The 16,221-nt window shown below is 38.2% G+C and overlaps 1 protein-coding gene across 1 annotated transcript in view; it reads right to left on the bottom strand.

Moving 5' to 3' along the window:
• The window catches only part of LOC142374382 (rho-related GTP-binding protein RhoN-like), a 38,814-nt gene that overhangs the window by 17,434 nt on the left and 5,159 nt on the right, over positions 1-16,221 (bottom strand). Inside the window, exon 2 of the mRNA XM_075458037.1 lies at positions 15,919-16,006. Within this exon, the coding sequence (XP_075314152.1) occupies positions 15,919-16,006 (88 nt within the window). The remainder of the gene's footprint in view (positions 1-15,918; positions 16,007-16,221) is intronic.

Here is a 16,221-nt window from a genome sequence, read left to right as displayed (position 1 = left end):
GAGGCTTGTCTTTCCTATAAACCTGTTATGTCATCAGAATTGTTTGGATTGGAGAACTGCCCCAAATTTCTCACAAAACTGTGGTAACTGTAGCCAAATTCAAGTGCACAGAAGGTAAGAAGCCAGGAGGCACAATTCCTCCACTGAGATACTTTGATTCATTTAAAAACATGATAACTTAAGTTAGTACACAATGGGAGCATGATAAATAATTGCAACATTTGATGTCATCTGACATGCAGTGATTAAACTGACAAATTAAACAGATAAAAGAGGCAGTATGTGCTGATCCCAGAAACAGATGTAGGGATGCAACTGGCAATCATTTTCATCAATCAGTTTTCAAAAACTGAAAGTGACACTGAAATTATAATGACCATAAAGAGTTCAAAGTGGAAAATAATGAGCACTTTTTGCAAGGAAATGTATTTCAAAGCTGCAGTGCAGTACTTGTACTGTAAGAGTTTAGAACTATGTGTTTCTGAATTTAAGACCTAAACTGATCTCATTGATTTTATGTTCAAGATTTTTCTTTTATAGGGCAGGTTTAAAATTACATTTCTATGATGCAGCAGGATTGAGGCGAGCTAAAGTCGAGCCCACCCCTATATCTAGATCAATAACTATCGGCCTAGTAGGGCTAGCCACTGACTAGCAACTAGCTGGCTAACTGTTCTACCATCATTACAGCAATGTGTCTTCCATGAATGTCAGACCTTTCAGAACTTGGGCTGACTATTTAGATTGCGGATGATAAATGAACACAGCCTCGTGGCAGACTGGTATGGTGTCTAGGGCGTACCCTGGTTCTCACCTAATACTAGATGGGATTGGCACCAGAAACCCTAAAACCCTGTATAGGATAAGGCAGATATGGAAAAGGAATGAATAATGAGAATAACAAGAACTAGATTAATTTGTTACCCACCACTTCAGATAGGGATATTTTTGCTAAGTGAATTAAAGCACCAAGTTAATAATCTTGTACTGAGTCTTTTATTGATTCAATGTGCATGTACTTATTCGAGTTACACACTAAGCATTCATTTTGGGCAGAGCCACCAGCACAAAGCGGAGGTTTGAGGTCTGCACACCTACTCAGATAACCAAAGTTTCAGGACTAACTATGGTCAATAGACACTAAGTGGATTGATTTAGTTCAGACCTCGAACCTTTATCTGAGACAGCTGAGATAAACGGATACACAGCAGTGACCACTGGTCTGCTTCCCTCCCCACCTGTCCTCGGTATCTAAGATTAATCCTTACAGAATATACAGTCATATCAATGTAAGTTGCACACTTTAATAATGTAGATAACTTAGGCCAAAGGTGACCAAAATATTAAATATCTGTTGTGTATGTTTGTGATCTGACATCTAAGGTGTTTGCTTTGGTTGAACTAGCTCTGTTTAATCCATTAGTGTGTTTCATTTGTGCTGATTTGAGATTTATTAATTAGGGCCATTAGCTACTCTGCTGAAGCATTCCCTGTGTTTTACCTTGATTAATTTGTCATGGCTGTCACATAATCTTTGATTAAGTTCACGGATGGAAGTTAGAGTTTATCTGACTTTGCTAGTCTTTTCTGTAACACACAATCGTAACTATCAGAAATTTTGGGGGATGGGTGAAGTCTCATTATAACTCCAGATATCAAAATACCGTGTCTATGTTTCTATCTGGTGCGTATTTACTCACACTGCATAAGACACCCTCTGAAAGAAAATATCAGATGCTGTTTTATCAAATGACAGAAAAGATTTTTTTCTGAAGACAAATGTAAGGTGACTTAAAGAAACTCTTAGTCCAGGTTTTATTTTTGTGTCATACTGAGCTCTAATTAGCCAACATTAAAACAAAATGCAGACTAAAAAAATAAATGCTGAAAAGATAGTTTGCATTGTTTAAAATTTTCAGCCACCAGTGTCTGCAGCAAACTTCAGAAATCACCCACAAATCAGATGTTTTATCATTAGAGAAAAAGGAGAAAATGGAATAAATACTACTTGTGATCTACACTGTTGTCTTTCAAATAATTTTTTTAAAACTATAAAAATTTGTTCACGTTTGTAAACCAAATGGAGTAGAAATAACCCAAAATAAAATATTTACCCAGAAGCTGTTACAAGAAGAATGTCCATCATTCTTCAGGTGTTTGAGTTGTGTGACACATTTACATTTACTCTATTACTTCACTCATCTATTTTGTTGTTTATTTTTCTGATTTTAATTCTATAGGAACATGAGCTTTAAATGAAGAAGATTTCCTAGATGAGCAAACTTTAATGAGCCCCACCGGGCAGGTTTCTTAATTATAAAATAAAGGTAGGCTTGTTATCTATTTTGCTTTAAATATGGTAAATCTTGTTAGTGGATTTTAACGCCCTGGAGACATCTTCTTTTACCCATTTTGTCTAAGCTTGTAAAAGTCATTATTAAACACTTTGCTTTATTTTCAGAGATGTCTTTGCTTAGTGAATTTTAAAGCTGTAAAGTGGCTGATAAGAGACAAACGTCATATCTTTCGTAGCCCTGTATGATTCAGAAGAAATACATGCACACACCTAGCGATGTTTGCACAGAAAATAATGATTAATTCTCTCTTATGACACTTTTGTCTGCCAGCCTCCATCACAGCATGCTCATTAATATTTGCAATCCTATTTGTCTTCGTCATGCCCTTCTGTAGAGTCAGTTCCTCTTATTCAAGACAAAATCCTGGTATGACACACACCCAGAGGTAGATGTCAAATTAAATGACACTGATGAGCATATTTTTCTGCCATAACCTGAACATAATAATAATGCCGCCCTCAGACAGCTACACTCATGCTGTGTGAAATGAGTGACAATATGGAATCAGCCTGTTTGTTTAGAAGACTATCAGAGTCCACTCTTTAAAAATACTCCATGTGCTAATGACTCAGCTCGCGTTAACAAACACTTTGAGACGCTCCACAGTGCAGACAGGGTTTACTCTGTCTCTGTTTAGATCCAAACTGTTGTCAAAACTCAGCTCACTTTAGAACAAAGGCGTTACTCCTGATGTATTTCTTCTCAGTTCTCTTTTTGGCCATTTTAATAAAACACGTTGTCCATTCAGCTGTACAGAAATGATGTGTTACTAATGCATCTGAAATCAAGAAAGCAGTGTCTGTATGTTTTCTCTCAGGGGTGACGTCTCAGTAAAACCAAGTAAATCCAAACAACTGTGTGATGCCTCAAGTCAAGCCTGTGCCAATAAACCCTGATGGTGTCATCTGGATTATCTCAAAATGGGTGGGACTTTATCCCAAACCTGTGTTGCAAATTACCACTCGAGGTTGCAGATCTGAGCCTGTGCTTGGCAAATACAGTCAACTCAGATGCATTGTGGGAAATGAAAAATCTAACTAAAAACTTAAAGCTGAAGTGTCATCCTCATCCTGCTCTTTGAGAATAGGGTCAAACATGTTCGTGCTTTTCTTACATCATTTGGCTAAATGGCCTGCTGAGCAGCACTTTATATAAATATTATCAAAATCCATTAACAGAGATGGAATTTTCATTTAATTCAAGGTTTAATTGATTCTGATGGCAAAATCTAAATAAAATAAACTCTTTTCTTCCATGTTGAATCACAAATCCAGGATTTAATGTGACTGCAGAGCACAGCTGGAGCTTGTTGTCGAGCATGCTTCTGCCTAGAAAAAGCATGGAGGACTGAGAGCCGTTGACTGCTGGCTGCCACATCTAGAGTTGTGTCAAAAATGTATCAAGAGGTTTGGATTTTATATAACACACACGCATGTTGCAGTATTTGACAGGCAATTTTGTGGGTACGTGTGATGCTGACAACTGAGATTACCTGGGAATTGAGAGTTTTCAAGGTGAGAAAGTTTTTTCTAGTCTAATTTAGTATTTTTATTTAAAGTGTGCCAAGTATGAACTACAAGCTGGCTGGGTTTTGAAGAAAAATTCTGTTATATTTCTTACACCTTTTTTATTATTGGATAGGCAAGGACTATAGCCTCTGTACATGGGGCGTCTGCACAACCCACTATGCCACCAACTACCCCAGATTCTGTTATATTTCTAACTCAATAGGAACAGAGGGAGAGCTGTCAGTGAGTGTAGTTTAGCCTGAAATCAGCAGTAATTCAGCAGGAGTCCCTCAAATTAATGGCAGAGGGAACAGACTAGCATCTGGGCATCTTCGGATCAAATTAAACCCCCTAGCTCTTTTGTCAACTTCAGCACAGCCTTATGTTCCTCTGTTTCGCTCCCAGTGCACAGGAAATACTAGTTCATGAACAGTGGTGACAGTAAATCCCAATAAATAAGAACAAAAGACATCATCACCCACCATCTCCCGCTCCTCAGAGTAACGTCAGAGGTGTTGGGGGTTGAACTGAGTGGTCACCGTCTTGCATTATAAATGTTGTGTCTAAACAAAGTCTGACTTTGCCATAGACGGTAATGTTGGCGATAGAGCTGCAGGGAAGCAGTTTATTTTCCATCTTTTTTCAGGACTCAACCAACTTTTTGTACATCTTTCAAAATAACAAAAAGTGAACTTCAAATATATATATAAAAAAAAAGTTACTTGTTTCTTTCTTGAAAAAAATTTTTTGGAATTTTAATATCAACAGTTATTTTTCTGTTTTGTTAAAAATGTAAAAATCATGGCTAAACACTAGTATTACAAATCTCTGGTAATTCAGAACGTCCCTCGGTCATTTCAACCACAACGTTCACCGAGAAGCAAAACGCCCATCAATGCTATCCACTGACCTAATTTGGAATTGTTTAGTCTTTGGATGAATCTTTTTTTTCCCAGGCTCAATGTTGTATATCTTTAATAATATTCCATCCAAAACAGCTAAAACCCAAAAACTGTGATAGTTGTTTGAGTGATAGCTATATTGTGGATTTTTTTTCTCCATATATCTTTTTTATTAGACAGTTGTTTGACTTTGGTCATACTTTCTTGGTCTTCAAAGCGGTCCAGGTCGCAATATGGACCACATTACGCAGACTCAGTCTTAAACAAGGCTTAAAGCCACCATGACATTTTTGAGGTTTGAGTTCTTTTAGATGCAAAGAAATGTGCTCTTCTCATGACCCCCTTCTGGGTAACTTTTAACTTAGTTTGCTCCTCTAAAACTTCTGATTTTCCTAAAAAAAGGAGCACTCTGCTTGTTGTTGATTGTAGGTAAGTCACCGACAACATATAAGTACTTCACACAGCCCCACATCAATGAAAATGTAAATATCTTTAAAAACAGACTATTTCCAAATTCCAAACTTTTAACATGTTAGGATAAAAATGTAACTTGGGCTATTTTAAATCTTTTAACTTTTTTTTTTTTTGTACAAAGCATTTTACAAAAAGCTAAAAACTCTGTGTTGATCTTTTAATAATTTCTAGTTTCTAGATCTAGTGCACATGATTTTGATTGTGGTTAGTCTTTATTTCTAACAGTAACTAATTGTCACCTTAATTGTAAAATATTTTAGATGTTGCAAAGTATCAGTTAAAATTACTGATTATAATCATTTATACTTTTGTGTTCATTCTAATAACTCTAAGACCCTTTTCGGACTAGATTTTATCATGTGTCCTGGTTTATTGGATTCTTAGTGGACTAAGAATGAGTGTTCACATCTGGCATTAAAATGTATCCCAACATGTGTCTTCGGTGACCACTTGTGATCAGATTTTAGGTTGCCTGCTCTAAATGCAAATAATCACACTCCCTACATCATACAGTCAGCTGACGGGACATCAGTTAGGCTACCCATGTTTCTGAGAAATCATGAATCCATTTACTGACCTGAATTATATAATTATTCGGACATTAAGTCTCACCTGAGTAGATTTTTTAATGTGTATTATTCAAATGTATGACTGTACATTCCAATAAGCTCAGTGACATAACAGACACAATATGAATAAAAAGAACTATATGAGTGTTTGTAGTTATTGTTAAATGAGAAGCGCTCTATAAAGTGCTTTGTAGAACCTGGGTGATGTTAAAGATAAGGTTAAAAGGCTCCTTATAAGTGTGACTTATTTAGCACTAACACATCCGTTTACTGCTGCAACAATTAAAGAACACTACAAACACTTCAATCGAAAACTAAAATGACCATAAAGATTTCTAGCTGACATAATGTAAAACAAACAAAAAACAATGTATCTTATGTTCTCGTTTTAGTCATTTTGAGAGTATTAACAAAAATAAAAATGCAAAAAATAATATCATGGTGACTCATTTAATGAACTTATTAGGTAAGGGAATTATGTTCTCAGACAAAATTATACGGGGCAAAAATCCTTGTACAAATACATTAACAAGACATATAATTACCAACAAGAAAGACTTGCTGGCTGCAACAGACTCATAAAAGTCAGTTATTACATGTTGGTTGGTTCACAGTCCATGAAGGATGTCGCCGTATTTCTGTACATTGTGTTTTGCTTACCGTTTAAGAATCATACAGCTTAAGTTGAAATAAAGGTGATAAATTTATTAAAAATGTTTTTTGTTGTTGTTTTAGGAAAGTCTTTTGTACAAATTCCTTCGTGCTTGTTCCTACAGACTTAGTTTCTCTTTTAAACTGCTGAGTTATACATGCACCAGTGGCTGAAAGACAGACTGGGTGTCCCCTGAGGAATGGAATGGAGACGCATCTAGGCCATTGATTTTCAATGTACCCTTGATCTTCTAATGGGTTGCATGAGCAGAAGAGAATCAGACCAGGTTGGCTGGAGCTCAGGCTCACACCATGAATACCTACTGAAGCTCATTTAGCCCTCACTTAGTCTCTCACACTCTAACCAACATTTTTCACTCTGAGCACTTCAGATTTAGTTCTCCACTTTGATTTTAAATCGCTTTACTGCTTCTATATATTTTCCCCACATACCTATACGCTTACACGCACAAATATATACTGTATATATTCAGTAGCAACAGTGCTTGGACTAAAAACACAGAGCCCTAATATTGACCCATCCTTCTAAAAAGCCTCTAAAATGCTTCTACGCACCAAGTTGTTTTCTCCACTCCTTTCTGTTGCGGAGCCAAGGCCACTCACTCACACAGATGTATGCTCAGAGCACAGCTGGGTTGAGCTTTCAAGAAGCCAACATGTAAGTGGAGTCATAAGAGCTGCTCATGAATGAATGATGGGTTGTTAAGGCAATCTCTGCCACAGACTCTGCTGACCTGTACGGTTGGATGGACGGATATGTTCAGCTGGGTCTTGAAAGCGCAGAAGGTGCCCAGATATTTGCGCAGCACGTGTAGAGTGAGTGTGTAAGCAAACATTCGTGCAAATGTAAGCTGTGGTTCAGACCCCCACTGAACTAAAAGCTGCCTGAAGGATAATTCAAGACAGCAAAGCTCAACATGTTCCTTTTCAACTCAAGGCTTCAAGGTATGACCTCGCCGGTTCAGCCAGTTGTTTAATTGACTGTTACCTCACACTTTCACATGCTCACCTGCGTGTTTAGGAGGCAAAATTTTTGTTGTGGCAAAAACATCCTGCAGGCACGACTCTACTTTTCGCCATTAGACAGCCAAAGAGAAAACAATTTCACAATTCAGCTCAACTTCGTGTCTTTGCGGCAACAGTAAAATTCACTGACAACAGCAACAACAATTCTAACTATTAAATTTAATATGCATGCCTTAATTTAGAATATGAATTATGCTGCTCTAAATTGCTAAATCTAAAATCCTTCTTTGCAATTGCAGAATTATTGGTTCATTGGGGGCAGCGGAAACAAGCGTATATTGCCAATAGCTGCTTGTTTGCACTTCACACTGACATTAGAGGAACATTAGCATATTTGGAGCTATGTTTCTGATGGTTATTCCAATGTGTACTTTCAATTTAAGTATGGAAAAACATCTAGCTCTCATGCTGCTAAATGTCCTGCTATGTTCGCCAGCCAGTCGATAATTGTGCATGTCTGTCATTTGGTTTTCAATAAGCACGTCAGGTTTAAAGACTTTTCTCTGAAACCAGCTTTCTGCTGTTCCCAATAATGATGCTAATGAGTGATCAGACCAAAAAGCTGCTGTCCACAAAACCAAAACAATTAGTTAAAACAGCTAAAAAAGCTCAATGGAACTTAGCCGGACCTCAGGATCTGATATGTTTTGATCAATCCAAGTGACTCCTGTCGGATTTTAGTGTAAGAGGTCAAGTGTGGCTATTGTTAATGTCACTTATTTATCATTGCATATTATTATATATCATAACTGTATTCCATACTACAATGTTTTCAATGTTTTGCATAGTAAATATAATCAATGCTCTTCCTTGTGTGCAATATCCATCTACACATGTATATCCTCAAACCGCTTATTTTCGTTTCAGCATCACGGTAGCAACAGACACCCAGGCTTATCTTTCTCCAGACGCTTCCTTTGGCTCCACATGAGGAATCCCAAAGCTGCTCCCTGGCTATTTGACAGATACAATACTTCCTATCCAGGAGGAATCTTTATCATGTACTGTACCTAAACCACCTCAACTGACTATGAACAACAGCAGGCAAGAGTTGTTCTGCTGCCAGCGAGCGCTTGTTCCCAGTGCTTCCGCTCCAAGCCAAAAAGCTCTTTGCAGTTTAACTGTGGGCCCACTGGCCCTGGAGTACTGCACTAAATCTTGCACGTGACATACTGTCATTGTGAATGTTACCCAAGCTGTAACAGCGTTATGGATCCTGTACATCCTATCATTTTTTAAAAAGTCATACACATTATACATACAGATTATCATCCAGGATGTCTATAGAACATGAAGCCGAAGTCAACAACCAGATACCACAAATTGCAAGTTAGATTTTCTAGGTTCAGACACACTTTCAGTTTAATTGTTTTTGCTGTTTCAGTTGTGAAATAAATTACTGAAAGAAAAAAAAAAGAAAAAAACAACAGAACAATGGTGTTCCAATCAGTCTTTCTCTGGGACCTGTGAAGATTGGTAGTCTTGTACTGCAATTTACATTTTTTTCTTCTTTGCTCTTAAGCAACCGGTCTCTTCTTCTCAAGCCACTCAAACTCTGCCTCTGATCCCACTTCATTCAAGAGTAGCCTCGTCTGGCCAAAGCATATTTGCCTGGCCAAAATCTCTGGCCCAAAGCCCAGAGAGATCCCTCTAAGCCTCAGATGTGACATTGGTCCTGGCACACAATCATTCGCCCGCTTTTAGCCCAAAAGTATAAATGTGGCTATAGTAGAGAATCAGGAGGTTGATTTTTACCTTTCTCTGGATTTCTGAACTTAATATATATCCAGACTGGCTGTGACGAAGTTCATTTCTGCAGCTTGTATTTACAATATTGGTCTCTCAGCCATTACATCCACGATCATAGATAATTATAGAAACATTGATTAAATGGACTCTCTGTTCCCTCTTCACCACTACAGAAAAACCACATCACTGCAGAAACAGCATCCAACCAACCTGCACGGCCACTGTCACTTGAAACAAGACCCTGAGATACTTTAATCTCCCTTGAACTCAAAGGGGGTATGCTGTCCTTTTCTCGAAGAAGGGAACAGTTTTAGATTCTGAGGTGCTTATCCATATTCCAGCGGGATCACACTGGGCAACAAACCACTCATGTGAGCGTTGAATGCCCACCTGAAATGGTGCCAGAAAGTTAACGTCATCTAAAAAAAGCAGAGATGCCATCTCCTGCCCCCTCGCTGGATGCCTTCCTCACTTCCTCGCCACAGTTCAACCTGGATATCTGGTCCATGAAATTCGCCGACAGGGGTGGGGGAAAAAAGTGCAGCTTTCTCAAATGCAAACACCTACACTGAATAAGTTTGACGCTTGTTGTCATGAAGTTGGGTGAACCAGGACAAAGTCTTATTAAATGCAAAGTTTAATATCATAACATGTTACGTTATAATTACCTTGGAATACAGGAAACATTGATTATAGGGCATGTTCATAATTAGCTCCAGACGATTAACTAAGAATGTAAAGGTCAGAGCCGGAGTTAATGTATTAATCTAATTTATGGCCTTTTTAAACATCACATTGTAAAATTGGCTGATAATTGAGTGCTGTAGCACAGAGTTTTCAGAGCAATTAATTCCTCTCATCTGTAGTAACAACACTTAAGATATTTATGATTTTTTTTTTTCCCAGCGGAAGAAAAAAATATATTCTGAGAGACCAAACAGAACCAGTTGAACATGGTTAGTTACCTAATGCTTACAATAGATGTTGAACAGAGTTCATTTGGAAATCATTTTGGAAAATCAGCAACGGTGCAGTCATAGCATAGTTTTTCTTCCCGTTGCTGCACATTAAAACAGATTACTGAGAGATATACCTTGTATCTGGACTGCCAGGATCCATTGACAACAGGAGTTTGGGATTAACCGAGAAAATGAGAAAAAGATTGAGCGAGAGGTGAAGGAGAGACATAAAGAAGGATAGAGAGACAGACAAAGAAAGCGCGAGGTAAGCTAATCGAGTGCAAGAGTGCTGAGAGGGCACTGCCCTATTACAGCAGGTCCCCTGACCTTGACTTGTTGGAAACAGAGGAACTGAAAAGGACTGGTGAGAGGCTGGCAGCCAGAGAATATTAGAGAGAAAGGATGAAATTAAAGAGACGGGAAGAAAAGTGCAGAGAGAAGCAAATTGAGACGTATTAACTGTGTTATGGCTATTGGGTCTGCTGGGATCAGGTTTTAAAGTCTCATATTCTTTTTATTTATATTCGAAGAGTAACAAGCTTTAGAAAAATAACTGCTGTGTCATCACACTGCTTTCAAACTTAGTCCATTTTTTTTATGACGATCTAACACTTGTCTTTTGACAACTCAACATGGTCTTCTGCCTTAGGAGAATTTGACCAACATCATGCAAATACTCAATAAACTAATAAACATCATAGATCCTTAGAAAAGAAATCTGGATCATGGGCCATTACTTTTAATTTTTTCAGAAACAAAAAAAAGCAAAAAAGGAGTAATAACTCCGAATGCCAGATCCAACTAGACTGACTATAACAACAATACTGATATCAATACTGAACAATACTGGGTCCTGAGTCAGGACAAACCTAGCAGGGCTGTGGACTGATGTTCTACCTCCACTCTGGTTGATCCTGAAGTTTTCTTGAGAAAAAAAATGTGAGAAACTCCCAAAGGAAAGATGTAACAAGCTTGTAAGATAATTCCAAAAGAGACCTGGGGCTGTCGTTGCTGCCAAAGGTGTTTAAGCAAGTACTAAATGTACTGTGTACTCACTCAGTTTGAAGTAGTGTTATTTTAATCTATGTTGACAAAATGTGGAAAACTTGAAAGCATCTTTCCACCTCCACTGTACACACAATACACACAAGAGGAAGAAACAGGGTGTTCAACTGTACTCTGTAGCCCCAACTATGGTTATTTTGATCAATGACTTTTTATAGCATAACAAATCCTAAAAATGATCTGAAAGAGGATATTTTAAGATTTACAGTTATATAATAGCTGGGATTTTATCAGAAAGCCTAAAAGCACAACTTGAGGTGAGGCTGGCATTTCAAAGGCCAAGATTGAGCGTGACTAACATTTCACTGATCCTAATCTCGACTCTGTGTCACCTCCACATGACTGAAGACTCAAACAGAGGGACCTGACTGCGGCGAAAGACTGAGGGAAGAATGTGGGATGGCAGAGAATAGACTGAAGAAGGAATTTAGTTTGTCTGGAGGGAAAAAAAAAATAGCATAACCTAAGAGGCAGGGAGTTTGAACCCACACATGTTCGGCTGCAGCGACGGGAGGCAGGAGGTTGAAGAGGCAGTGGGTGGTATATGGAGATGAAGAATGAAGGAGACAGGGGGCAAGTGTTCGGTCACACAGCCAGTGCCTGATTAATTAAATCCTCTGTTTGTGCCTGCAGAATGAGTGGGAAGCTCAGAGGCTCGTCTGGCACCTCGCCCAACACCATTTGCTATCTGTGAGACTGTACAACAACTCAGCCTGCTCCTTCTCTTCTTGTTGTCCTTCCTTCTAACCCTAAGTTCTCCACTGTTATTCACACAGAAACTCCCGCCCTGTATCTGCGTCTATGTCTGTGATGAGCTTGCATACTTTTATCATCCGTATCAACCTTAAATGCTCTTCGGAATATAGCATTCTGATTTAAAGTGATGGTTTAATATCACGTGTATTACATTTCACACTGAAATAGCTGATATTTCCTAAAATGACGGTTCTGTGTATGAGTTTCGCCTGCGACTTGCTGCTGTTCGAGCCACACACAATGGCACAATGCCATACCACAATGCCACAGACAAACTGAATGCTTACAAACATTTGCCTGCTGTCGCTTACGCATGCCTGCACATTCCCATGACTACACGCATTCGCACACATCAGAGAAGGTATGTACAAATACTTGAGCGGAGCTGTGTTGGCATGAGGAAGAGCAAATGTAAGAGGATAAACTCAAAGGTACTACAGGTACTCTTACAGCAGTAAGCATACACAAAAGCTTCCTTGTAAGCACACTGTGCTTACAAGTGACTATGAGATGTGGAAAGTACCAGAGAGAATTGTGGGACTACTGGTGTAGGTGCTGCCTCCTGAGGCAGTAGCCAGCAGCAAAGCTGCGAGGCAGCGCACATGTTTCCTCTTTACTCATGGAGAGCTGGAGGGAGCCAGAATCATCTGCCAAAAACTACATAATTTAGCAGCTAGACCTTTAACACTAATGCGACTAATTAGAGAGCGAAACAGAATTAATTATATAAGTCTCGTATATGTAAATATGAAGCTAAAGCCAGAGCCAATTGGCTTAGTTTACCCAGTGAGCAACAATCAGGGTTTAAACATTGATTAGTTGAGAGCTGGTTGATGTTCAGTATGAATATATATAAGTCTTTTCTGTTCTGTGAATTGTTGTTACAACTTCAAAATGTCAGAAAGAATCCTCTCTTTTTTTAATAATCTTCATATTGTTATTTAAATTTCTATTCACTCTGTATATACATTATTTCTTTGCTATTTCTCTTGCTTATTCATTGCATTATTAAAGTAAAACCATCCAATTTATTGATTTTTTTTTTCCTATTATGACTATGAAAGGCATTCATTCTATCATTTCAAAGAAGATGTCCTATATCAGTGAGATCTCATCAACATCAACACATCTACGGCTGTTTCCAGTAAGATATTGTTTTAGCTGACTTTTCAGGGTCACTGGATGAGAAACTTTTCGTTCTCAATGTAGGTTAAACAGAAGCAAACTCTTATTACAAACTAAATGTTACATACAATAACGCTTCGTAAGTCGTCTAACAAATGTTGTTCTGACTTGAGGGCACGTTCACGCTAATTTTCTTCTTATGAATCAGTTATGTAACAAAAGAGCATTACACCACATGAATGCATTATTTTCAATTTAGTTTTACCTTAACACACAACCTGCAATTTTATTTGTTCATTTGCACCCATAGATGTAGGACACAGTACTATTGAGTTTAAATTCAAAAACACTGTCAGTCAATAAAAACTGGGGAAAAATAGAGAAAAATAACTTGGTTTGTATTCATAACCACAGCTTTGAACAAATAAGTTCACAAGTCAAACCAAACCTTAGTGAAAATGAAAATTTATTAGCAGCTGTTGATTTCATGATCAATTTTTTATTTTTTATTTTTTATTTTTTTTAATGAAATGAAATTGAGTGAAAAAGAGATGATATCACTTGGTGTGAATGTTTTTCTCCAGTCATGTTTCATTGGTGGGTGAAATTATTCGACACTAAGACGCAGTTTCAAAATACCTGATGTCTCATATGAAATTTCACAAATATTGAAGTAGAAAAGCTGTGCTTATAAAGCTTGTAATGTGAGCAGTTGTACCCAAAAGTTTAATATAAATATTTTTGTGCTTTTGCAAAAGTACTTAGAATTTATTCCAACGCCAGAGCCTACCCTCTAACTTCCAATAGAAGCTACGTAGCTTTACAGTGTGTTTTTATTGCATCTATTTACGTCTTTTCTCCTGTGACATTAGTTGCTAGGAAGCATAAAGACCGGTTACCCAGGGAATCAGGTAGCCTGTACATAACAACAGCTGTTTAAATAAGCCTTTTTTTTTTTTTTTAAACAATTTTTTCAAATTCATAGATAGCTTGTTTGCCCACAGAGATGTGAAAGACAGCTAACTGCAGTCAGGTGGATTGCTAGCTTCAGTGATCAGCTGAGCCAGTAGCTGCTCTTAAGGGTTTCTGGGTTAGACGCTGTTGTGGTTTGAGGTATTTCTCTTGTCTCTTTTGTCCACTTGGACCATACTTTGGGATTTTGTCATGTTCTTTGTTATTTTTTTGTTGTAGTTTTTTTTATCAGGTGATTATCCCACTGCTCTGTTCTCACCATGCACACCTGTTTCCAATCAGTTATCACTTACTCAGCATGCAGATTATTCCCTCTAGTTTTTTTGTACTAATTTGTCAAATTGTCTTTGTGCTCCTCAGTCAAGTGTTCAAAAATTTGTTTTCCAGTTTTCTCATTTTCATGTATGACCCTTGTCTGTTCCCAGTTTTCTTCTTGTTGCCTTATCTTGAATATTCCCTTTTGCCTGGCAGTTTGGATTGTCTCTTCGCCTATCTTGTCTGCTGCGCTGACTGCCTTCCTTTTTAGGCCCCATATGGTAAATAACCGTAGTTTTAGGGATTTTTTTTTTTTACCTATCAGCGTCCTTTATTTGGGTCCTCTGTCAAATGTCCTCACAGACACGTGAGTTGTTAACTTTTTATTTCCTACTGCTGGTCCATCAGCAACCAGCATTGACATATCATTGGCTAGATCTCTAGCTGCTTTTAACAAGGATACATACATTTGCAAATGTAAAGAATTTTTTGTTGAGATCATTAATAGAGTTTTTAGAAAACTAATTTTCACACACTCACACCTAGGAACATTATCCATTGTATTCATTATATTCAGCCGAGATTTCAATAATATGAAACAGTAAAGTTCTAAAAGACACATGCTTCACAAAGACGGATGTATTGAATTTTTGAGTGAGGTGGAGTCAATTACTATTTAAGTGTTCCACTTTGCAATTGTTATCCATCAGGGAGAGAAAGGTGTGTGCGTGTCAACCAGCCAGCAATTTTAGAGGGTGTTGTTTAAACACAGTGGCCTCGCCCGCTGCGAGCTCACAGGGCTGCAGCAACCACGGCAGCTGCAGCACTTAATCTCCAGCTTGTCGAGCTGGTCTCTGTGTCTGCATGGGCGGAGGTTAATGGAACGCTGTACATTAAAGCTGCTCTCCGGCTGTGTGAGAACAAGTTTTTTAGTGTTGTTACGTAAGTGGAAGTGAAATGTGAAAGGACCCAAAAAGGCTACCAAAGAAGAAAAGTCGGCTCTCATTCGCAGACTGAAAGAGTTTGACTGTTACAAACTACAGTTTTGAATAACTAAAAAGATTCTGGGCAACAGAACATTTACTTCATGTGTCTAAAAATCAACATGAAGTCATGAACGCACGGATATCAGCACAAATAAACCTGAGCTGTTGGCTGGATTGTTAAATGAAAAGAAACTTTTTTTTTTAAGGTCTATGTCTGTTGGTTATAGTTACTCATAGGAGACAAGTGATAAATGACAACTTGTTTATTCTCTCAACGAGGTGATCTAACTGTTGAGCAGCTGTTGACACATGACAAATGAACTCTACAGGTGATTACAGGGCTGAAGTTATTTAAACACTGTCTGCACAGTCTGTAAGTGCTGTGTCTACCTAAAGACATGATTAAATGACCTCAAAATGAAACATTTAGAACTTATCAAACAGTATTCAGCCAAGAGGTTCTTAATAACCTCATCATGAGTGGATGATGCAGGACTCTGGTGTGATAATCCTGCAGCACAAAAGGATGAAAGGGCATCCTACCTGAAGTGTCCCACATGTTGAGCTCGATCCTCTGCTTGTCAATCTCGAAGCTGGCAGTGTAATTCTCAAACACCGTAGGAACGTAATTCTGCAACAAAACGTGTGGCTATAGTGAGATCAAAGCTCAGAGGGGTATGACACGCGTTATAAAATTGGGTGGGATTTTCCTAATTATCTCAAATGGCTGGGGTGCAGAGGAAAGTGCAGTGGTGAATGTCAAGAGGCAGGAGATGGTGTATGTGTGTGTGTGTGTGTGTGTGTGTGTGTGTGTTTATAGAAAGTAGATGAAGCCAATTCTAAGCT

Source organism: Odontesthes bonariensis, chromosome 23, assembly GCF_027942865.1.
Source record: "Odontesthes bonariensis isolate fOdoBon6 chromosome 23, fOdoBon6.hap1, whole genome shotgun sequence".
In the NCBI taxonomy this organism is placed as follows: Eukaryota; Metazoa; Chordata; class Actinopteri; order Atheriniformes; family Atherinopsidae; genus Odontesthes; species Odontesthes bonariensis.
This window is presented reverse-complemented; position numbering and strand designations above follow the sequence as displayed.